The sequence below is a fragment of the Zootoca vivipara genome, chromosome 10 (genome assembly GCF_963506605.1).
Source record: "Zootoca vivipara chromosome 10, rZooViv1.1, whole genome shotgun sequence".
Classification (NCBI taxonomy): Eukaryota; Metazoa; Chordata; class Lepidosauria; order Squamata; family Lacertidae; genus Zootoca; species Zootoca vivipara.
Window position 1 is genome coordinate 10269479 of NC_083285.1, and position 25799 is coordinate 10295277.

Genomic DNA, 25799 nt, shown 5'->3' on the forward strand with positions numbered 1-25799 from the left:
TTACAGAAGCCGTCCCAGTTTCCGATTTAATCCCAGAATGCCCCACTTTTCCTTAGGATGCCCCCATTTTCATTGGAGAAATGTTGGATGGTATGGTAGGAGGTTCCTCTTTTCATAGGAGGGTATGGCGTTATGCAACCCCAAGCAAAGGATATAAGTAACTACTGTATACTGTACAACCTTCAGAAGACATTTGAAGTCAGCCTTGTATAGGGAAGGGTTTTTTTAAAAAAACAAAAACAAAAACAAATCTTTAATGTTCTATTATGTTTTTATATAGGAAGCCTCCTAGAGTGGCTGGGACAACCCAGTCAGATGGGCGAGGTATAAATCACATTACTGTATCATGGAACAGGACGTCTCTATTTCCAGCAGAGAAATGTTGGAAGGGTATGTAAGCGACAGGGGAGGTGGGGCCGCTGGTTCGAGGGACTTCATTTGGGGACCCCTCCCCCTTTTAACCAGCCCCTCTCTCCCAATGCTAGGAGGAAAAACTGCTATGCTGGGCGGATCCCCTCTCTGTTTCACTAGTAGCAGCCCCTTTTTCTGCGGCAGGCAGAAAGGGGCAGCGTTCGAGCAGACTTTTTTAAACAACAACAACAACCAGGTTCTTTAAAACGTGCGCTCCCGCACCGAACGCATCGCGACGCGCGCTTTGGCAAAGGCGCGTTCAACTTTGCGCGCAGTTCGGCCTCGAGGGAGGAGGGGGCCGCTTTCCCGTCCGCGCGCGTAGGCGCGCGTGCGGCGATTCTTTTGCTGCGCGCACATCGCCCCCCCCCCCGCCCGCCCGCCACACACACCGCCGAAAAAGCCGCAGCCGGGAGAGGAGAGGAGGGAGGGGACGCAGCGCGCGAGACGAAGCCGACTACAAGCAGCCGCGTGCCGCCCGAATTCGGAGAGCGCGCGCGCGCGGCGCTTGGCGTCTCTCCCACCCGCGCTCGAGCCGTCGCCAAAGCGGGCGGGAAAAGAAAAGAAACACACAGAGAGAGGGAGAGGGAGAGGGAGAGAAGAGGACGGGAACGGGACGCAGGCGGCTTCGCCCTCGGAGCACCCTCCTCACTATATATATAAAGCAAAACAGTGGCGGCGGAGGAAGAGGCGCTGCCGGGCAAGCGCTCTGTCGACGGAGCTCCCAGCTACGGGCAGAAGGAGCGGATAGCTGTGGAGGGACGGGAATTATCCCACTGCGGACTGAAGACGGAGCGAAGAAGGGCAAGGCGCCCGGGAGGAGGAGGAGGAGGCGGCGGCCAGGGGGCTCCGTCGCGCGCGCCCAGACTTGACCCGAAAGGCTGAGGCGCGGGGGGAGGATACACGTCGTCTTCGTCGTCTGTTGCAGAGGGCGAGCCAGCACCTGTGGGCGCGGCCGGCTTCCCGCCTCCTCCTCCTCATCTCTGAGTACAGCTGCGGCCACCACAGCCGCCACCGGGGTCCGCGACGAGGCTGGCGACTCTACAAGTGCCGAAGGGAGGCGGCGAGGGAACGCGGAGGGGCCCGCTGCCGCCCCTCGGATAATACCGCCCGGAGGGGTTTCGAGCAGCTCCGCCTTCATCTTCTCCCGCCTCCCGCCAGGTTCGCAGGAAGGATGCGCCCGCTTCTTCTCTTCGCCTCCTGGACTTACGACGTCTCTCTCCCCGTCTGGGCGTAGGGAGACGCCGCTGGCTGGCTGGCTGGCTTGCGCGCGCGTGTGTGAATGTGTGCGAGGCGGCCGTGTCGGCGTGGGTCTCGTTCCCCCGTCGCAGGACTCGCAAAGACGTGCCTCTCGCTGACGGGGGAGGCTGCGCCGCGAGGCATCCCCGGCGCAGAGGGAGTCGCCTCTCCGATCTGTTCTGCTCCAGCCTCTCTGGATTCTCCGTAAAGGGGCGAATAATAAAAAAATAATGATAACGATAATATGCTGATTTTGGACACCGAAGCGAAATAACTTTGCCCTTCCCGCGAAACCAGTGCTCGCCTCTTCGAAAAGGAAGGAGGAAAGTTGCAGTGTTTTTTTTCATCCCTTCCTCGCTTCCCAATGAATCTGAATCGCCGGCGGAGAAGAAACCTGAAGAGGTAAAAAAAAAAAAGTGCCTTGGCTTCGTTGGGCTGAAGATGCTCCTCGCTGCTTGTGGATGCTGAACCCGAGATCGGCCTGGAAGATGTTTCTCTTTGGGATTACACGTGGCGAAAGGCGGTCACTCCGAGGGAGAGCTGGCTGGTGGTGAGACTCACCTGACCCGCCCTGCCCTCCTTGTTTTGTATTTCTTTGGGGTTTTTTCCTGCTCTGGGGGACGCAGTGGCTTCAATGGCTCCATCTCCCAGGAGAAGCAGCAGGAAAGATGCCAATTCTTTGCCAAGCGCGTCCTCAACTTTCTGGGCAATTATGATCTTGGTTGGCCTTCTCATCGCCTACTGCAGTAAGTAACAGCCGCAGCCAGATGGCAAATCCACTTCCTTTTTGGCTTGGGTGGTTGGTGGGTTTTTTTCTTTTTGGGGGAGGTGAGGATAACATTATATGCTTGAGAGGCCAAGTTGTCAAAACACGCACAATGTGTTAATATTAAAGTATGGTGCCAAGCAGTCCATCCCACAGAGAGGAAGCTCTGCGAGATGCTCTTCCTTCTCTTTGAAACACTTTAATGCTAGTAATAAGAAATGTGGAAAGCCTGTGTTTCCTATTGGAGGATGTGAGCACACCAGCGGAATTCTTGCCTATATTGTACTTTGTTTACTCCTGTAATTGGAAGCCTGTTTTCCTTTCATCTGTCTTGGTCCAGCCCCCCACTTGTGCTTCATGCGCTTGAGTTTCACTTGCTCTTCTTTCAGATGTCCTGGTACCACTTAGCATCATTTATGGCTCGACACATAGCAACGGAATTATCTGGCTGTAAAACTGCAATAGGACCAAACTAGAATGTCCTTAGCATCATTCTGGAAAGACTGTTACCAGTGTTCTAATTTTTTTAATATAGATATATATGTGCTAGTTTCAAACTTCTACCTCTTAAAACTAGGAGCTGAGAATCTGCAAGTGGAGGGTTGTGCATTGTTGATAGATAAGATGTGCTTCATTTATAGAGGCCAATCTAAGGCTGCAGTCATACACTCTAAAGCTTACTACAGTTCTGACCAGTGGCAGTTTTTGTATAAATATGGACATACCCGCAGGAATATACAGTATTTGGTATGGCTGAAGGGGGGGAAGCTGTATTTCATCTGAGTTGAAATTGATTTGAAATGCAGTTTCCTTGGTGTCTCAGAAAATGATGCATTTGAGCACTTGTGTCATCCTAAGGCTTTAATCCTATACACTTACCTGAATGTAAGTAAGTACAGTACTGTGGAACTTAATAGGACTTATTTTTGAGAAGGCGGGAATAGGATTGTTCTGTTGGTCTTCCTTAATCTCCCCCCTTAATATTAGATTTTACAGTATTTTTAATCTGTGGTGGTTGCAAAACTCACTCGGTACAGTACGTTACTGAGAACCTTTCATGGAATAATTATAATTTTTAGGTTGAAGTACAATACGGAATACAAAAGTCAACCTGCAGCCTATGCTTAGGTTATCGGGATAGAAATAGTGTTGACTTTCAGAAGTGTGCCTATCGTACCCCATACACTTTTTATTTTATGCACTCTCTCTCTCTTAACCTTTTGTGGGATACGTCATCCAGTGATGTAAGGAAACTGAAGTGAGCTGTGATGCTTCATCTCTTTGTGATGAATTCCATTACAATTGGAATCTTCTGTCATTGGCTTTATAAAACAGACTCGTCACAATTTCCAAGCATTCTAGTAGCACTTGACATTTCATTGTTTGAAACCATAATGTTCATTCAGTATGCTGATTTCCCCCTAGGCTTTCAAGTTCTATATATATATATATATATATATATATATATATATATATATATATATATCCATTTGTAAGCATTCAACAACATGGTTTCCTGTGTGTTTTCCTGGATTTCCATTAGGACTTACTTCATACTTAGGGTTTATGGGATTTTAGCCCAAGTGTTCTTTGGGACCAATAAATATATTGGAAACTGCAAAGAGTACTCTGCAACACTTTAAATTGCACTGTTTAAATATTATGCTAAACATACGTTAGAGAAGCATAGTAAGATTGGGGGGGGTGCAGTATATAGGCATGATATTTCTAAATACCATTGACCAGGATTTTTTCCTGCGCCAACAGAAGGAAAAACTTCAATAACGGTGTGAGAGAGATATTTCCTAGAGATTTGATCTAGATATTGTGCATTTTCTTCCCTTAAAATGTGTAACAATAACATGATTGTTTTCATGTCTTTTCTCAGCACATAGATATAAACCACAGATGCAATCTCATTTGTTTTTGTAAAGGAACAATTCCTGAATAACTTATTTGCAAACAAAACCTACGTTAGTTAACACGCAGTATATATATTATGCCATTCAACTCCGAGCAAACATCAAGTTGTCTAAAATATGTAGCATTGCAACAGTCTGCCACTTATATTCTTCTCTGACTTGAATGCACAACTTTGGAATGTTGAAGTATAATTTGCATATCACTTGACTGCTATAGTGTTTGAAGTACATTTTTTGCTTGTCTTTATCCAGGAATAATAATAATAATCCTGTGCATATCTACTTAGGAGCGAGCTCCTTCTTTCTGTGTAAACATGAATGACGATTGCTCTGAAAAGGTTTGCTAATCTAACTTCAAAAAAGCCCCATCACTTTAATAGTACACATGTTTGAAGATTCCCCTCAAGATTTGAAACAGAGGCAGGTTTTTTTAAACGTCTCTTATTCAAATCATTTAAGAATTAGTCATTGGATATTACTTTTGTGATGTTTGTAATGAGGAAGTGTAAACAATATGAGCATTTGCAGCATCCTTAATGTTATGTTCATTGGTATAAATAAACCAATGCATTTTTAAATAGGACAGCTTTAGTCCAAAGTACACAAGCAGTTAAATTACAGCAAATTACCCCAAACATAGACTTCATATGATGGATAAGTAAAAGATTGAAGTAACCTTTCAACATAATTCAAAGTGTTGCTTCTCTTATTCCTTTCTCTTTTCTTTCTTCTATTAAGATATGTTCCTATTCTGGGTATTTTAATGAAGAAGGGCAGCCGATAAATTTAGCTTGTAAAAAGTGTTAGAAAAAGCATTTAGATTAACACACCCCTAATTATAATGCTACGTATTCTTTAATTTACTGACATGCTAGCTGTTACTTGTATACCCTAAGATGATAATCTTATCGTTTCTCTTCTCCCACCCCCTTAAATTTTTGGCTTATAGTTAAGGATAGTGGCTCCACCCAATGGCTGAAGGAGAGACCTGTACTAGACCAATTAGGTTAGTTGCTATAGTGATAAAGCTTTGTCAGGCATTTCCTCTGGAAGGAAAAAGATCCAGAGTTAAGAAGGCTCTAGGTGGGAGGCAGTGGCAGAAACTAGGGAAAAATAGCTGTGATGAAATATTTTAAAATGTGCTTGCTTATGAAAGATCCTGTAATATTTCATTTTCAAAAAGCAAAACAATGCACTAAGAACCCTACTCTGTTAACGTGTGGAGCAGTGTATCAGACTCTTAAAGATGTCTGATCTTGCCATGATTAACATAGGCTGGAATTGCATCTTGTCTGGGCTTTTGCAATGGGCTTTATGTTGGACTACCTGTGAAGCACTGTTTGGAAACTTCAGCTGCTACAGCATTATTGTTGACCAGAAACAGCTATAGGGAACATGCTGTTCACTGGCAACTGAATCATTTTAGGGCACAATTTAAAGTGTCTTAACATAGGAAAACCTAAGCAGCTTGGGACCAGGTTACTTTAAAGACCATCTTCTCCCATCTGAGCATGGAGATCTTCCAAAGGGGCTTTTTTCTTCTGTCCTACTATATATTGAGTTGTGGAATGAGAGGATTTCATCATTGGCTGTACCCTTGCTTTTGTATCTCTTTTTCCCTATGGAGATCTGTTTAGCTCTCTTTGTTTTCTTTTGTTTCTGCCAGAAGAAAAGCAATTTTTATTTAGAGAACAAATAAACTATTTTTATTGAGAGAAGTCTTTTGACTGTCGGTTTAATTTGCCTCATTTATTGCTCAGCATATTTTAATCAACTGATATTTTATATAATCATGGTTATTGTTCTGAGTAGTCTTATCTGCTTCTTATGTGTTCATGTTTCTATACATCATGCATTGGCTGCATTTTTACTGTATTGTTAGCGTCCTTGAGTGCCATGCATAGAAAAGCAGAATATAAATTGAAATTATAGACATATTAATGTAGATCTTGTGTAGCTCCAGCAACAGGATGCAAGGTGATTAGCAACTGCCCTCTTAAAATAATCTAATTCTACAAGTTCATTAAATTGTAGTGGCTGGAGGGAAATACTTAATGTGGGCTTGTGGTGCAACAGATCAGAGATGTTAATAGTATGATAAAGTACATGTTTGTAAGTAAAACATATCTACATTGTCAATATTTCCCATTAGCCTAGATAATTGACGTTGAACTATATAATCAAATAATATAAACTTCTTAATTTACAGTTACACTCCTGATATGTTTTTAAGTCCTATCTAGTAAATAAATATTCTGCGTGAGAACAACAGCAATGCTCCAGGGGACAAGACCTGTATGCAACTACCTTTAGAATCCCATAATATTCATCTGCCATGATAGATACTCGTCGAAGGATGGCCTATGCTACAGATCAGTCCTAAAATGAAGCCCCATATTGTTAGATCTGTATCACTGAAGCCCCACCTCATATTTAAAATTCTTCTTATTAGTTTTTATTCACCCATTATTTATGCTTAATCAAGTATTCTGTGTATATGTTTTAATCTAAGGTTAGTTTTTGCTCCCATTTATTTAATAATTATTCGCTTAGATTCATACTGTTATGCTATTTATTTATATGTTTTGCTTATGTTGGTCTGTGACCGAATAAAGTAAATTCATTCATTCATTCTATAACAGTCGCAATAAAGTTCCTGCATAGAATTAGTTTTAATTGCCCCTGCACTAGTTCTTACAACTTCCACAGTGTAATTTCTGCAGCTTTCGGCCATGTGGAGGCAGACACCATGCATAGAACTTAAAGCATGATTTTAAAACACATCATGGCATGGGGGTAGGAAATTACTCCCTTCCATCATCACCCCAATGTATCCCTCCTATTTTCATCAGACAACAGAAAGTACGAATCATCTACAGTGTTAGAAACTGAGCTATGAAAGCTAGGAGCTAAATGGTACCTTAAATCGAGGTTATGGGCGCAACAACAGAATGTTTAGGCGTGTTTTTTTAATAACAAGAATACAAAGCTGAAAATGAATGAACTGCAGCTAAAATATTACGTTCATTTTTCACGTGGTCTAGTCCTTCCCATGCCCCCTCCCCCCAATATTCTTAAGAAGGTCTCTTCTCCAGTCTTCAGAGAGTGGTTGGAAGTGGGGGAGGCAGAAAAAGGTCCTCCTTTCCTTGCCCTCTGCAGTTTTAATCTGAAATGGTGCAATACTGCTCCCAGAGCTCAGAATCTGTTTGCTTGTAAGGAAATTCCCGGTCGCAAAATGTGCCTGGAACAATGGGAGTTTCGAACACTGATCATCTAGGCATGTGTGGAACTGAACCACTAGTTTCTGTGGAATTTGATGCTGTTCTAGATTATAGTGTTTTCATATTCATGGACACTCTGTGGAGCATCTTCATTTCTGGAGTTTCCAAAAACAAACAAACAAACAAACAAACCATACACACATGCATTTTCTACTTTTGGAAAGCTGCTTCTGTTTCCTGCTTCCCATTTGCTGCAGCAATACAGAAGTTCACTGCATTATTTATTCCCCATACAGAACATGAAGATCAGTGATGAAGCTGAAATTTTTATCCCACGGAAGCTCCTTCACCTTAGAGATGAAATGGAGAGATTTCGAACCTTTTTAGAGCTGGAACTCAGACTCACTGCCATTTCATTGCTATCAACTAAAGTCTTTGTACAGATTGTATGTCCAACTGCATCTTGCAGCATGCATGAAATTTCGGTACACCTAGCTGATCTTATTTATTTTTTTAAAATGCAGGATGGGAAATTAAATTGGACAGGATCAGACATAAAACAGCTCTAGTACACTTGTTTATACAAGCAACCCTACAGTTGCAACACTGGAAATAAAAACTGGTAATGACTGTAGAGTGAGAGTTTCCTTTGTAAAATAGTTAGGTGGTGCAGACAGACATAACCAAAGTGGTGTGGGAGCAATGAACACAGAAGCATCTAATTATTTGGCCTTAAATGGAGCATTCCAAACAAATGTTTAAAAAGGTTCATCTTTTTTTAATTTTTTTTTTTTGAGTTTTCAAAATGAAAAGTAGCAAAAAGCTTGGCAGATGTTAACAACATTTTCCATTTCTCCACTTTCTTCTCGCAAGACCTGGAAACATATTGGAGCCTGGATAGCTTAGTTGGTTAGTGTGATGCTGAGAACACCAAGGTTGCAGGTTTAATCACCGATGGCTCTATATGGAAGTTATAGTAGAGATGATCATCAACTCTACAATTCTTATGATCTGGGGAGCAAGTCAGAGAGCATATCTTGCTTCTGTCTGAAACAAGTATCACCCTTTTTAGAATCTGTTGCAATTTGGGACTGGATAAACATGTAGTTACCTTACCATATTCTTTTGTAGATTACTTGGTCCAAAACTGCAGGCATCACAGGGTATGGGTAAGAAACCAGGCAAATTCCAGACAAATCACTCCAGGGGCTATTATACCAGACACCTTTAGCATTGATTTGGGGGTGGAAAGTTGTAAAAGAATGAAAGAGCCCTACCAGATCAGGCCAAAGGCCCATCTAGTTCAACATCCCGTTCTCACAGTGAATCGGATTCCCATGGGAAATCTGCAAGGAATTTGCTATCTCAAGTAAAACAATTCCCTCTTTACAAGCTAGACCTGTGAGTTGCAAATGAGGTCTTATTCTGCCCTGTCCCCATCCTAGCATATTTCTTAAGTGTAGAGGCATATTTCAAGAGGCATATTTCATCATCAATGGCTCCTTTTCATCCTGGAGAGAAGTGACTAGTGGGGTGCCACAAGGTTCTGTCTTGGGCCCAATCTTATTCAACATCTTTATAAACGACTTGGATGATGGGCTTGAGGGCATCCTGATCAAGTTTGCAGACGACACCAAATTGGGAGGGGTGGCTAATAGCCCAGAGGACAGGGTCACACTTCAAAATGGCCTTAACAGATTAGAGAACTGGGCCAAAGGAAACAAGATGACTTTTAACAGGGAGAAATGTAAAGTACTACACTTGGGCAAAAAAACTTAAAGGCACAAATACAGGATGGGTGACACCTGGCTTGAGAGCAGTACATGTGAAAAGGATCTAGGAGACTTGGTAGACCACAAACTTGACATGAGTCAACAGTGTGATGTAGCAGCTAAAAAAGCCAATGCAATTCTGGGCTGCATCAATAGGAGTATAGCATCTAGATCAAGAGAAGTAATAGTACCACTGTATTCTGCTCTGGTCAGACCTCACCTGGAGTACTGTGTCCAGTTCTGGGCACCACAGTTCAAGAAGGATACTGACAAGCTGGAACGTGTCCAGAAGAGGGCAACCAAAATGGCCAAAGCCCTGGAAATGATGCCTTATCAGGAACGGCTTAGGGAGCTGGGTATGTTTAGCCTGGAGAAGAGAAGGTTAAATGGTGATATGATAGCCATGTTCAAATATATTAAAGGATGCCATATAGAGGAGGGAGAAAGGTTGTTTTCTGCTGCTCCAGAGAAGGGGACACGGAGCAATGGATTCAAACTACAAGAAAGAAGATTCCACCTAAACATTAGGAAGAACTTCCTGACAGTAAGAGCTGTTCGACAGTGGAATTTGCTGCCAAGGAGTGTGGTGGAGTCTCCTTCTTTGGAGGTTCTTTAGGCAGAGGTTTGGCAGCCATCTGTCAGGAATGCTTTGATGGTGTTTCCTGCTTGGCAGGGGGTTGGACTGGATGGCCCTTGTGGTCTCTTCCAACTCTATGATTCTATGATTCTAAGTTTTGCTCTTGAAAGCTGCCCCTGCCAAAGCATTGGGATTTGAGAGTGCCAGTAAAATAATTCCCTCTGATTACAATCTAGGCTTGCCCATCACAATGGAGCTCTTCTTCTGCACCCTCTCCCTAGTCTGGTGTTCATTCTCTGTTCCCCATCATCTCAACCTGGCATTATGTCTGGGTTGCTGAGCAGCCACAAAGTGCTTCAGTTGCCCCTTCTTTCAGTTGTGCTGCCCTATAGAGTTCCTACTTCGCTTCTGGAAAGTCCAACACATTGCTGAGGCAGGCCATTATTTTGCGATTCATCTGTATCACCTCTGGGGCAAAGGGTGGCTTTCCTGCACCATGATTCCAGTCCGGAAGAGGCCTCCCAGCTTTCTGTTAAGAAAAACATGACAACTCCTGTTTAACTTCTTTTTAAAATTGGGGGAACTGAAGTTACGCTCTTAGATGTATAATATTGCCAGATTGGCATTGGAAGAGGGTGTGCAGCACTAGTTCCCATGCCACTGAGATGTTGCTTTGGGGACCAGTATGAATGGCAAAGGGATACTTTTATATCCTGTTAGATTTAAGCAAGGCTCAGTTTTGAAAAAGGTGTGGGAAAGGCATAGCATTGACATAGTATATAATGAAATGTGAACACTTGCCGTTTCCAATAAGCTGCATTGAAACTACTAGTGTCCTTTGTGTAGTTTGTTGAAAGACTTACTTGATACAAGGTCACCGTTGTCTAATGGCAAATACAAATTTTAAAAAGTGCTCTAGGAATAAAAGATTGGTCACATAAATCTTTTTTTTAGTTACGTTTTTGCCTTCTTCTTCTACTTTTCTCCAGGGCAATCCTGTTGCAATACTTTTGCTATCAATAATTTTCTTCTGTCTCCCCCTCCCTCTCCCCCCTGCCCGAATAAACATCAGTTTTTTCCTTTTCAGTCCATTTCTCAGTCAAGCTTATTATAGATATTTGAGAATTATGATGATGATCATTTTTATCATATTAGAAAAGCAAATCATAAAAAATGCCCATATCTTTTATGAGGCATCCCAGCTGCTCCTTTTAAAAATAAAAATAAAAAGAGGGCATACTTTTGAATTAGAAAAGGTACTTTAAAATTAATGACCTCTGCAAAATGCCACCTGTCAGGCATTGCATCCAAACTGACATTCAAAATATTCTGGGGAGAAAGGGCAAAGCAGTTGATTATGTGTTAATGTATAGTATGATAACCAAAGCTTAATTGGAAGAATTCCTTTTGCACATGCCCTCAGTTGTGTGGCAATGTCCCTCCCTCCCCAGGAAATAAGACACAAGACACAGTGAATTGATTTTAAGTGGGTGAAAAGGCCACAACTTTATTGGTTTTGGATGTTGAGCGGTATTGGCTTAGGCATTGGAACCTAACCGGCTATATCCGACTGTAACCCGTGTGTTACAGTCTGGGAGAAATTAACCACCAGAAAGGAGCCCCAGTGATGTACATCTACTGGAACACCTCCTGTGGCCACCGTTGGGGGGGTGCTATAAGGCCCTGACCTCCGTAGGCTCAGGACAAAGTTACCGCCCCCGGAACCCCTTTAACGGGATTAAATCTCCAATTTTGGGCAGAGGATGACGTAATCTGCCCCCCTTCACTATTTATGCAAATTTCCAATGCCTAACCGCCAACACAGTTGTGACGAATTGCTATGAGGTAGGCGAAAAAACCAGTTTGGCTAGCCCAAGTGGAAAAAGTCCTACCAGGCCCCCCGGCCAACCAGGGCGACCAACCAAAGTCCATAGCAGCGTCGGCCTGACCTGCCTGACCTGCCTAGCCTAAAGGGCGGGTGGGTGGGTATATCTGTTCGTGCTGGGAGCTGGGACGAAAGAGGCTAATCTTCAGTAGCGGAGAGGCATTATCTTTAAACAGGCGCACAATGTTTGTTCTTTAGCCCTAAATTACCCAAACTATTGTGTCAGGGACAGAGTGGCCACTGAGAAGTGTTGGCATTATAAATACTTTCTAGAACATCTGCTCATAAGCAGAGTTTCTGTGGGAGGATAATTTCTTGCAAAATCATCTATCCTGCTCATCATTTTCGCTCCCATTTTTTTAAAAATGTATTTATTAAAGATTTTTTCAACAACAAAAACATACAAAACACAAAAAGAAAATACAAAAACACAAAATGGAAAAAATACAAAGATACAAAAAATACAAAAACAAAAATTCTTACTTATAAACCTTATTTCAAATCTATTGACTTCCTCTCCCACCTCCTGCTGCGCTTCTTGATATTTCATATTTAGTAAATTCTAATTCTTACATAAAATCTTAGATTCCTTTAAATATTATCATTTTACTACATCTATTTTCCTTATCTTTTAAAGATTCAGTCTATATCTTACTTCCTAATTAAAATATCCTTATCTTCTAACAATACATATTTTCAAACCTTATTGTTATCTACAACCTCCTTTTATCTCCCTCACTGTCATTAAATCAATCTATTACATGCTTATTTTTCAAATAGATTTTAAATTTCTTCCAATCTTCTTCCACTGCTTCTTCACTCCGATCCCGAAGTCTCCCCGTCAACTCAGACAGTTCCATATATTCTATCAGCTTCTTCTGCCACATTTTCGCTCCCATTTGTTTCATGGTCCCATTGTTATCTGCCCTACCTAGAATAGGTTTAGGAAGCCTTGCCTTCACTCCAATTTGGCTTCAGAAGTGATCCATGCAGCATAAAAAAAATGGAGACAAATCAAAATGAGAATCCCCCCCCCGCTCTTGCTTTGGAATCCTTAAAATTAAAATTAAAAATATCACCAAACAGCTGCTGGGAATACAATTGCTGCAAGTAAACTTGCCTCATATTTCACCTCTGTTCAGGGTCTTCAGTCATTGAAATGCCTCCAACTTTGCACCTTCCAAACAAGGGCGTTTCAGCTGAGCAGTAGCCTGTATAAAATTATAGGGCTCTTGGGTTTTCTGTTCCTGTTCTAGAAGATTATATGTTGGTGTCTCTGGAAAACTGTGCCATTACCATTTTCCAGACTGTCCTTGCATGAAAATAGGACTTGTTCTACAGCAACTGAATAATAGTTAGACATTTTTTGTGTGAACTGACCTTACATTGTACATCTTACATTGTATATTTCTATTTTGTGTAGAACTTCATTGTTAATGGGTATTAAGGAATGGTTCGCAATGTGTGGTCATTATTTGATGTGTACAGTGTCGAGTACGAACGAGCCGTTCACTAACTTGAATGAGGTATTTCTGAATCTAAGATGTCTCAGATGTGGAATTTATAACACCAAAGTCATAACTTTCATTTCATTCCACATGTCCAATTCAGTGTTTTCTTAGAGCATTTTTAGCTCACACATTCAGCTGCCACCTCAGTAGTCCTGTGAAGAAAGATCAAGTGATATAATGTTATAATATTGGTGTGTGTGTGTGTGGGTGTGTGTAAACACTGATGATAGTATAGAAAATGATTTTTTTAAAGATAAGACGTGTGGCATGTGGTAGTACTCTTTAAAAACTTTGCTATATATACTATAGGCCTATAAATAACATCTTCATGACACCTAGAGGAAAAATTATATAGCCAACCATAGTATTTCTGTTTCTATTTAGGGTTGCGATGAGAAACGAAGCAGTCATACCAGATGGCATTTGAGGTTGTGTGTGCCTGAATGGCACCATATATGAATTAATCATTTCCACCCCCATTTATATTGAGCCAAATACCTACCGTGTTTCTCATATTATAAGTCATGTCTTATATTCATTTTTACTCAAGAAAATAAGCCTGTGGCTTATTTTCGGGGGTGTCTTATTTTTTTAAAAAAATTATGGTACCTCCTCTTCCTGCTGTGGCTCGGCGCCCGGAACTGGCTGCTGTGCACTTTGTTGGCGCTTCAGCAGGGCACGCTGCTGGGTCCTGCCGGGTTGGGGCTCCAAGCTGTGCGCGCTGCAGCTCTTGCTGCGTCCCGCCGCCGGCTTGGAGCTTGGCAAAGCGCGCGCTGCTGCCTTTGCCGGCTCCCGCTCCGTTGGGGCTTGGCAAAGTGCGCGCTTTGCCGAGCCCCGACTGAGCGGGAACCAGCAAAGGCAGCAGCCCACCGCCGGCTTGCTGCTCGAGCCGGCAAAGGGTGGGCTCCCCGCCATGTAGTGCTGCTCCCATCCGGAGGAGGCTGCCATGGGTGCCGAGGCCCCGCCTCCTCTTCCTCCTCCTTCCCCGTGTCCTTGTCTCGGCTCTGGCTGAGCCAGAAGAGACGGCGGGAGAGCAGCACAGCGCGAGCACAGCGCACACCAGGGAAGGAGGAGCCAGGCCGGGCGGAGCTACCGCGCTGCAGTACACGAGGAGCCGGAACACGCATCACTTCCTCCTCCTTCCCAGCTCCCACCGGCGGATCCTCTGCCCCGCCACAGCCGCCCGGCCTGCCTGCCTGCCCGCCCTCCGGCTTCCCCACGCCAGAGGCTCCTCCTCGCCCTCCGGCTCCGGCTGCGCTCCCTCTCGCGCTCCCGGCTGCCTCCTTGTCTGGGCCCCTGCTTGCAGCTGCTGCCGCCGCCGCTGCCCTCTTCCTCCTCCTGTCTCTCGCCTGGGCATGTCGTCCCATTTTCCCTCGCGGAAGGTTCTTGCTGTCGGCCGCTGCCTGCTCCTTCCTCGCTTCCTGGAGCCGCCCTCTCAGACCTTTGCCGGGTCCCGCTGGGTTGGGACTTGGCATGGCATGCCCTGCCATACCAGCATGTCTTATTTTCGGGGTACGCCTTATATTTCGTTAGGTCTTGAAAATCCTGCCATGCCTTATTTTGTAGGGATGCCTTAAAATATGAGAAACACGGTAGGACTGACAATTTAGTTCATTATATGATCATTCTTGCTTCCATGGAAACTGATGCTCCAAAGTCTAAGAATGCCACCGTGTGTGTGTGTGTGTGTGTGTTTAGAGAGACCTTTTTATTCCTTTTATCTATATTTATGACATTCCTCACTATCCTATTGCAAAACGTGCATGTACCAATTAATATTAATTTTATAAAAATCACTTGGAAGTACTGTATACAGGAGCAACAGCTTGGTTGCTTAAGCTTTTTTTTTTTTTTTTTTTTGAGTGGCTAAGTAAGGGTTGGGTCAAATGTAGACTGAACCTACTACATAGGAAGTCAGGCCATTGGTCCACCCAGCACAGTGACTGGCAGCTGTTCTCCAGGGTTGCAGACAAGTGTTTTCCACAGTCTTACCTGGACATGCTAGAGGTTGTATCTGCATGCAAGACAGATGCTTTACTAATGAGCTACAGCTCCTCCTCAAACTTGGGATTACACACTCCTTTCTTCCTCTTCCTCTTCCTCTTCCATTGTCTTCTGCAAAACAGTTTCTTGTGGTCAAAACAGCAAGCTATGCTTTGCCTCTAGCCTGGATGAGGAGGAGCAAATTGTGAATACATGAATCTGAGCTCCTTGCAGGCTCATCATCATAGCACCAACAAAGCACCAGGCATTATGTCTAAACCAGCCCAGAATGTTATGCTTTAAAAAACTAATCTTATTTTGTAGTTGAATTCAAAGCCTCAAACCTCTTTTTTCCGCTAAACCTGCTAAGGACTTTGTCTTAATCATGTAGTCTGAGCTTTTCATAAATCCTGGTTTGATCCTCTCTAGTAGGAGGGGGAAATGCCTCTTTCAGTTTATACTATTTAAAATAATTTCCACGGGTAAATCAATGGGCTAAGTGTCACTACCCTGCATAGCTGTGAAATCCCAAGGAAGCTCAGGGCCAGGGCCAAAACATAAAAATGAATAGGTCAGAACATACTTTAGGCTTGTTGTTGATCTTTCTTTCTGCCTGGGAAAACTTCCTGGTTTCCCCCCAGAATGAAACTCATGGCATTGGCATGTAGGAGAATGTCACTTTTTGTTTGTAACTTACTGGAACTCAAAATAGGATCTATACTGAATGTAATGACTAGCTAAAAGAAAAAGCAGTAAATTATTATCTGTTTCTCACTCGCTGTACCTTGAACAACTAAATAAAATACATTGAAGCCTGCAGTCGACTGACTTGTTGATAGTTCAGGATTTGGCCACGTGTCTGACTAACAGGTCCATGCTATAGATTATAGAGAGAAGTGAGGAGGAATAACAATATTTAGCCTGGTTGGCAGTAACTAGCAGGCCTCAAAAGTGACACTTGTGTGCTGAGGCATAGTGAGCCTGCCACTGCACACCACACACCACACACACACCACACACACCACACACACCACACACACACACACAGCACAACAATCTTAGATCAAAACAGACCACAACGTAAGTTGATGTTCAAAGGTATTCCATTTGTTTGGGATGGGTTCAGGGTGTGCAATGAGTGACTGGAGTAGTTTCATTTCCAAAATGTTGTTCTCATGTGCATCTAAGCCATCCAACTGTTTTGACATCATTTTTATTTATAAAACCACTGTAGCTTTTGCTCCATCCCCTCATGGTTTCTGCTGCACTACAACCTCTTTGATTTCAGCCTGGTTTCTTAGCTCTGTCTTTCCTTACCTGTCTGCTACCCGGCTTGAGTCTGTAGTCCCAATCCTGTCTGTTTCTCAGGTTCTTTTCTTTCTCTTCATCTTCAATATGTTTGCATTTTTACTTCATTTTTAAAAATCCAAGTATGGATTGCAATTAGTCCAGAGACAATCTCCTATCTCCTATACAAAGCACAATGTGTGTTTTCTCCCTGTTTGTGTCGGCACCAATGTTTGGCTAAGTAGGTGCTGTATCCCTTCTGCTTTCCATATTAAATCTAAGCAGGCTGCTTCTTTGTAGAGGGCAAAGGGCCAAGCACTACTGGCTGATTCATTTCTCAGGTGAGCTGCAATTGTCAGCAGTTGTTTGTTTCCGAGTTTGTCAAACCTGGCATCTTAATGTTCTCATTTTTTTCAATTCATTTTCTACCGTTTAGTATCTGGAAGCCAATGCTTCAACAGTCTTGATTATTTTTTATTCCAAATATGCATTTGCATACAGGTTAAGAACTAAAATATTTAATATTGCAGAAATTAAGCTTTGTTTTCTTCTTTTTCTTCTTTTTAAAAAAGGTTGCTGCTGGCAACAGATTAGCTGCAAATTATCAACAGCAGTTATCCCTGCTCAAAGCATTTGGTTCACCCTCCATACCTTTTTCTTTTCATACTGTCAAACTAGGATTATATCTGCCTAGTAAATATTTTCTTGTTTCTATTTATAAAAGCAAAGCCTCTGGTTATTTAGCAGGGGGAAACGCCTATGGAATTGTTGGGAACAAATTCAAGTTTTCCCTGAATCCTTTAAATCTGCAATGCATGATCTTGTAATTGTTCATCTCATAATTGCTATCAACACTTGCGGCCTATCAAAAGTGTTCTCTTCTTTCCCAAGGTTCTAAATTGCTCGATGTGATTTTTGGGGATGTATGGTTTTTGTGCTGCTGCTTGGGAAGTAGGGCTAATTTTGGGGATGATGAAGGCAGTGTGTTACCTAGTCAGCAACCCAACATTCTTTCATTCTACAGATGTGATGCTGGGAGGATTAGATAAGTAAGTGGAGAGAACCATCCAGCCTCCACTATTCAAGACAAGATAACCCACCCACAGAATAAAGACATGCATTACATGAGTTTGACTAAAACCACAGCTAAGAAGAACCTTGGGGGTAGGGAAAAAAGATGCATTGGCAAGTGCGACGAATGTCCCCCTCTCTATTACTAAAATGCCACAGGAATTCAGAGGTGAAGCCACCCACTCTCTTCTCCCGCCGCCTCCAAATAAACATCCTTTATTCTTGTGGGTTTATAAGTAAAGAGACTCTCCTTCCAGCTCATGTGGCCTGGTATCAAAGAAAAACTCTAGGCTGTTTGATAGAATAACCTCCTGTCACCAGTAAAGGGTCCCTCTCAGCCTGACTCCCCTTACTGTAAAGGTTTGCCCCTTTCCACGCTGGCAACTTGTTGACACCCCATGTTATCTTTCTAAGCCTCCTCAGTGTTACTCTAAGCCACCAAACTTTCGCCTCTTTTCCTGAGGTAAGTTTTGTCCTCTAATGAGTTACCACTTCTGTGAGTCCTGATACCTTGCTGGAAAAAGAATGACACAAAAGAGAAGAATTTTATTAACCTTAGAACATAGTTGTTTCTTTAACGTTTCATGTGTTTATAAGATACGTTTCGGTTGTAGATAATCTCTGTCAAACATTTAACCTCGAGCCTTCCTGAACCTCATCTAGATCCCCACTATCCTGGCCTCTCAACCTTCTTCTTCACACCTCCCCACTCCCTCTCCCTCTCCTCAACTGACAAAACCGCTGCTCCCTCCTTTTAAACTGGGAACCGTCCCGCCCCCACCAGAATGTTATGCCAGTCAGGCTGCAGGTGGACTAACTCTTTCCCAGCCAGGTAGGAATAAATATTTCAAAACCGTGTCAATCCGTTACAGCAAGATATAGCATTTACAAAACATTACTGTTTGGAAGTTAGGGGTGTTTTGTTTTTGTTTTTGCGTGTGTAAATATCTCCCTGCTTACATGGCACAGCTACACCCCTTGCTGTTGGGGTGCGTGCAACATTCCCAGCCTTCCATGGGAAGGAAATCAGCAAGGCCTTTCTTCTGTAAATTTCAGGAATGAAGCCTTGTCTAAAAGTTGGCAGCAGAGAATTCAAGGAAATAAATGCAAAATACCTAATAATTAATTACAAGCGGTTTGCGGGAATTTAAGGGCAGAGGTGCATGCTATCCAGTACATTGAATATTGCAATCATATCATCTGCAGTACTAATCCTTGTGCAAAATGCAACACACGAAAGCTCTGATTTCACCTTTCAGTTTTCATTTAAAGGAGAACCTACCTAATTCACATATTTTTGAATCAACACACGAATCAAAACGCAACTCTCCTTTGAATTTTGCCGTGCTGTTCTCCGGCCAAGTGATTTGCACTAACATGCATATTCAGGTGTAAAGTGTACATGCAAATTCATACACTGGCAGAGATAACATGTAAACATGCATTGAATTACTTTGGTGAAATGTGTATATTAGGCAAAATTGCATACAAAATGTGTCTATTAGGCAAAATTGCATACAGAAATGGGTACACTAGGAAAAATTAGTGAAAAATGCTTGACGAATTTTCATGATAACTTAAAAAAATGCAAACTGAAGTGAAAATGTGGAGAACTGAACTTAAGATTGAGAAAATGAGTAAGTAAAAGAAACTGAAATTGACAGATTCTTCCATCATTATGCACCAGGCTTTGGAAAAGGAGAAAATAGCAAGAGGGACTATTGTTGCTTCTTTTATTCTCTAAATCCTAATGCAGAATATGAGATGTACCCCGCCTCCCCCAGTCCTCTGTGGTTGGTGACATCTACAGTAAATAGCTAAGTCATCAAGCCAAATATTGCTCTATAAATGTTTAGCTTTTTTGCTTCATATTAAAAACTCACACTTTTATTAAACATTCATAATTCATTCCATCTCATAGGCTTGCAGCAGGGAAACTGCAGATTCTGTCAGTTGACTGCAAACCACTTGCATTGCTGGCTTCTAGTTTAAAATGGGTACATTACATATTGAAATTTTGAAACACTCACTTGTAAAGATGACTAAGATTTTAAAGGTGACAGTTCAGAGGCAGCATCTACTAAGCAATAGCAGCAATGGGACGCAGACACAGAAGGTTGTTACGCTGATCCCAGAGTCAATGGGTTTAGAAGCAATAGCCTTCCTTGAATATTGCAATGGAAACATTCATCCTCATGGCTTAGCAACATCATTGCTATTAACTTTATAGCATCGTACCTAAGGAATAATTAAACCAGATGGCATGTTAAACCCAACTGAAAGCGCATAGACATTTTTACTTTTAAGTTGATAAAAATGAAGTAAAACAACATATGTTCTTACACATCCAAGTTCCTAACAACATATTAACTGCTTTCTTTAATATTCTTCTTGGTGATCAGCGACACTATGGTTCCTTCTCTAATCTTTCCACTCTCATAACGTGTTACTAAACTGCTATTCTCCTGATATTCAAGGAATCAGTAGGAAATGTTTAGAACAATTATTTTTAGGCAATATTCAGGTTTTAGAAACCAATGGATTCATTTGCATTCAAAATAATACTTAATTGACTCATAGGCATAACAACGTGCTCAACCAAGCAAATTCTATTTTATGCAACAGATGTTTAGAAGAGAATAACAAACATCCTATTTCCTGTTATTGGTAGTGACCTGTCACCATTTCTGTTAATGCCATAACACACAATAATGCTATGCTGAAATTCTAATTATACTTCGAGTTCTTCCGGATTGCAAAAGAGGGAATGTAGCTCAGTAGTAGACCATATGTTTCCCATGGAGTTAGCAGAGGCTAAGATACAGTAAAACATTTTATTTGTACAAAGATGGTCTAACATGAAGGAAGTTCGTATCTGAAGAAGTGTGCATGCACACGAAAGCTCATACCAAAATAAAAACTTAGTTGGTCTTTAAGGTGCTACTGAAGGAATTTTTTTTATTTAACATGAAGGAGTGGAAGTAGACAAAATTTTCTAAAAAGCAAGCCTACAACCCTTTGACCCCTTCAATGATATGTAGTCTCTTTCTCTGGTTTGGAACGCCTGTTGCTTTATTTTGTATCATAAACCAAGTCGGGACTACCTTGATACCTTTTCACAATGCAAGCTAGTTCTAAAGTGTGGTGCAGAATTCATCAACAACATATAAATGCTGTTCTAACTGTCCACAAAGAATTTTCCTTTGGAATTTTTCAGGGATGCCCCTATTTGAGAATGCAGGGGGGGGGGAGGATCTCTGTGTGTAACACCTTTGAAAGTTCTCTTAAACTCGTTGAAGATAGAAAGGTAGTATATTTGGATAAAAGAGCCAAACTCTACATGCTTGTTTTCATCCTGGAGGGAGTTTGAATGAAGCATCTGTTCCATTCTCTACCTGCCTTTTGAAAAGGATACAGTCCACAGCTAACTGGTTTTCCTGCTGGCTCCTATTTCCCAGCTTCCCCAGGCCCAATGCATTCCTGTCAGCTGAGAAGCATGTTGCCTGTGCTCAAATGGGGTTGGGAGGTAGGGGGGGCTTTTAATGAAATCCACAAGTCTTTCCCCTGGTCCCTGGTAACCTGCTAAAATAATAGCTGGTTGGTGTGGTCTTTTCAGCTCCCTTTAATTAACTGCAGTGGTACCTCTGTTACGAACTTAATTCGTTCAGGAGGTCTGTTCTTAACCTGAAACCATTCTTAACCTGAGAACTTTAGCCAATGGGGCCTCCTGCTGCCGTTGGGCGATTTCTGTTCTCATCCTGAGGCAAAGTTCTTAACCCGAGATACTACTTCTGGGTTAGCGGAGTCTGTAACCTGAAGTGTTTGTAACCCAAGGTGTTTGTAACCTGAGGTAAAGGTAAAGGACCCCTGACAGTTAAGTCCAGCCGTGAATGACTCTGGGGTTGCAGCGCTCATCTCACTCTATAAGCCGAGGGAGCTGGCATTTGTCTGCAGACAGCTTCCGGGTCATGTGGCCAGCTGGAATAAAGCTGGACTAAAGCTGCTTCTGGCGAACCAGAGCAGTGCATGGAGACACCGTTTACCTTCCTGCCGGAGTGGTACCTATTTATCTACTTGCACTTTAATGTGCTTTCAAACTGCTATGTTGGCAGGAGCTGGATTCAAACCGCCGACCTTCTGATCAGAAATCCCAAGAGGCTCAGTGGTTTAGAGCACAGAGCCACCCACGAGGTACCCAAGGTACCACTGTATATAGTTCATGACGCAACTTGGCTGAGTTGGTCATTCTGTCTTCTAGGTGCCCTGAGCTGCTTTGATACAAGTGCAGCTGAGAATATAGCGAAAGACTATTAGGCCCACCAAGCTTCCTGGATTTCTCTCCAGTAGGGAAAGGAAGGGATTAAAGGTATTGTGTGGGGTATGGAGCAAGAAAAAACACCCTCCTAGATTGTTAATCAAACCAATGGGTATTTGGGAAGCAAGTGCTAATAAACCCGAAACAGTAACTTTACGTGTAAGCATTTGTCTATGCATAGGAACATCACCATTCTGTTCCTTTAAAAATGTTATATGTGCAATTGTTAATTAGTATATAGTTTGGTTCCTCATTGTTGATGAAACCTGAAAGCCCTATCTGTAGAACTGGATCAGGGCTAGTCGAGTAGTTATGTGTTTATAGTTCTTAATGGAAATGACATTTAATTCTGCAGTGCTTGCTATATCAAATATCATCCTGCGACTACAAAAAAAAACCTGAATTGCTCATTGGAAAGGAACTGAGACAAAAGGATAATATACCTTTTTAAATTTTCTTCTGGATGGTATCCAGAAGGAATTTAAAAGATTTTGTTGAAATCTCCAATGCTGAAGTAAACTTCAACATGCAGGGTATATTCTAAGAGTCTCTTTTGCCCACTTGCTTAATGGTGTCTCAAGGCATAAAGGAATCTGCAAACAAAAAACAAAAAAAACACGTTATGTGCTCAAATACTGAAAGTGCAGATTTAAATACTACAAATTACCCACACAGAGCTTGATGCCATCAAAAACCATAGTGCCCTAAATAAAATGACCACAGACTACTTTCTTAAAATTGGAAAATTAACATTAAATCAAAAGAGACAGAGTAATTTTTAATGCAGCTTGAGAGACCATCTATATTCTGAACTGATGGAAAGTATGCTTTTGCGCAGTGACAAAAGGTAAATGATTTTGAATTAGATTGAATTTAAATTTCATTACATATTTGCTGGAGACAGGAGGCTTCAATATTCCTCTTTTCTCTCACTTTCACTTCTAATAATGTTAATGCCCTAATGTATTCATTACAGTATGATTTAAAAATAACCAAGGGTGCCTCTGTTCAAAAATAAACAGATTTGGTATGTCTGTGAAAGAGACTTATGTGTAGCTTTTTAACAATTCCAGAAAGCTCTTGAGTTTCGCGTTGCTTATGAAATGATAATGCAAGTGGATTTAGCATTTGTATATCTGCAGGCACAAGCTTACTCAGTTGTACCAAGGCAGCTTAAACCAATATCTAATCTTCTTATGGAATTGTTTCGTTATAACAACAGGATAGCTTACAACAGGCTTGAAGAACCAGATGGTTGTTTGGGAGGAACTGAATGGAAGATGGGAGTTGCACAACTTAAGGAATATCTCATTATATTCCTCCATGTGCTTATCATTTTTATGTTTGAAATGGCATGGCAAGAAAGAATGATGAAACCAGAATTTTCACAGTTGTCCATCTCAGTAGTTTAATTGTAATTGTTTGTGGGAAGCAGAAAGGGTAGGAAAAAACAGTACTTCAAAGTAAGTACTTTAACACTTTATCAGCATGGCTATAAGATGAGTATGGAATAATGATGTGGAAACATAATTTGCTCTTAGTAACAAAAAAGCTAGTCAAATTTGAATATTAGTGTATTCAGCTAGCATTTCCTGAACTTTAATCTGCTTTTACAATTAAAAGTAGCAAACCCTAAGCAAATATTTTTAAAAAACAAAACAAGAGAATAATCACTCTTTCTTAACAAAAAAGTTTTTTGTAGAAGAACGCATTTAATAACCATACATTAAACTTTCCCAAATCAGGAAATATTTATTTAACTATTTATAATCATTAAAAATTTGTATGTATTGAGATGGTTATAATGTGTAATGTGCTGAGGTTCCGGTTTCCGCCTGCAGGAATGGCGGACCTGTTTTCCATCTCTCTGACCTTCGTAAGGAATTTGGCGGTTGCTAGGGGAGTAAATGGCAACCCCCTACCCTCTCCGGGGGTTACGGAGAGGGGCCGCTGGCCCGCGATGCCCCCAGACCCACTCCGACTGTTTTTGGAGTGGGGGGAGCTTGGGCTGAGCACTTACGACGGCCAGGACTCCCGGACGCTAATCTGCATGGCGGGGATTTCCATGGTTAAAGAAGATAATTAGGCTTAAATCTATGGACATACTTCAGAAGGAGGGGAAGAAGCGCTGTTTACTGCTGAGAATTTTAAGCTGCTGAGTGAGAGGAGTTAAAGAATGTACGGCATCTGGAAGAAGGATTGATGGGGACGGAGCGATAAGGGAAGCAAGTTTTTATTTTTTCTTCATATTGTTGCCTCGTACCTTCCCGGACGCGATGTCCTGGCTTGTTTGGAGTGAAAGAGAAGCAAAAGACTGTGTGAGTTGAACTTCATAGCTGTTGTTACTGAGCATATTTCTTAAAGATGTGAAGTTGCCGATGAGAAAAGCCCCCCCCTAGTCAGACGGAAGGAGCTCTGGACGCGTTCGGAGGATTTATGAGCTGTGACGCACTTTAAATTGGAGCAGCGACCTGAAGCTAAGTTCAGCTATAGGGCAAGGAGATCCATTAATTTACCAAGAGTTCATGGTTGGATGTTTGGGTCTCCTGCCTGAAAAAGCTGTAAATTCTATAAAGATAAATAAATCGTAAATCTTCATGGCTATGAGAGAAAATGAAAGTGATTTGAGCCTTTCAAGATGGCGCTGCTACTTCGTCGCAACAGGGAGCTCCACTAAGAAGATTTATGGGGAGGCTGGACTGATTAACTCACACAGGAGAAAGAACATCTGTGAAACTTCGTTTGATATTTATCTCAGCAGCTGGAACAATCGGATGAAAGTGGAAAACACCTATGTGACTGTAAGGGGAAGATTTGGAATATTATGAGCTTGGAGGACGATTTGAACTTTAGAAATAAGACGGCAGTGGACAGTTGCGAGGAATTCCCAATTTCTTGAAGCATGGGAACCCAAAAATAAATTATTCAGATGATTTGGCATAACATTCGGTTTGATTGATATATATATGTGTATAATTTGAAATATTGAATGTGATATAATTGGTTTTAATTGGAAAATTAATAAAAATATTTTTTTTAAAAAAAAATAATGTGTAATGTGCTAAAACAAAACAGCATACTGACAAAACATGAATACGGTTATGTTTAGTATGTTCTGCTTGATACTTTAATAATGCTAGTACCAGGCAAGCCTCCTGGGGAGTAAATTCCACAGCTGCATATGAGAAATATGTGTTCCTCATTTACATCTGCCTCAAATGCTTTTGCATAAGCCCCTTTCTATTGCACATTGTGATTGTCGTATCCCAGTTATAATGTGCAAGTTCTAATTGAATCCTCATATTTACTGAAGCTAAACATTTAGCACCACAGATCTATTGTAATATCTTAGATAAGGGGTGACTAACCTTAGGCTTGGGAATGCAGTCCTCCAGCCCTCTCTGTCCAGCTCCTGGGACTTTCCCCAGGTCACACCTGTCACCTGAAGCCATGCCCCTCATTGATCCTGCTCCACACCCTTCTTGAACCCTCTGCCCCACTGGATTATCCTTGCACGGTGATAATGCTCTTACTTGTCTAGATGACGGATGGAGGTGTATGTGTAAATATCACCTTACTTTTCTATGCAGAAATGTAACCTACTGCACAAAGGTAAGACTTATACCTGTTCTTCCACCCATATTTGCCTCTTTTGCCTTTTGTTACCCCTGTCAATAGCATGGGTACCCGCAGAAAACTGCCTATGGCGGGGTGCAACCCTAAAAATACTGTACCCCTATGGTAGGTGTAATTCTTTAGCTTACCTTATCCTACCTAACCAGCTCTCTGGTCAGTTCTGCCCAAGAGCTGATGTTAAATGACTTTTTCAACCAGTTGGTCTC

The 25799-nt window shown here is 41.9% G+C and overlaps 1 protein-coding gene across 2 annotated transcripts in view; it reads left to right on the forward strand.

Moving 5' to 3' along the window:
• Positions 1–1682: 1682 nt before the first annotated feature.
• TAFA5 (TAFA chemokine like family member 5) overlaps positions 1683–25799 on the forward strand; it is a 326350-nt gene continuing 302233 nt past the window's right edge. For both annotated transcript variants that reach the window (XM_035126720.2, XM_035126718.2), the window contains exon 1: positions 1683–2393. In XM_035126720.2, coding sequence (XP_034982611.1) covers positions 2282–2393 — 112 coding nt within the window. In that variant the 5' untranslated portion in view covers positions 1683–2281. The remainder of the gene's footprint in view (positions 2394–25799) is intronic.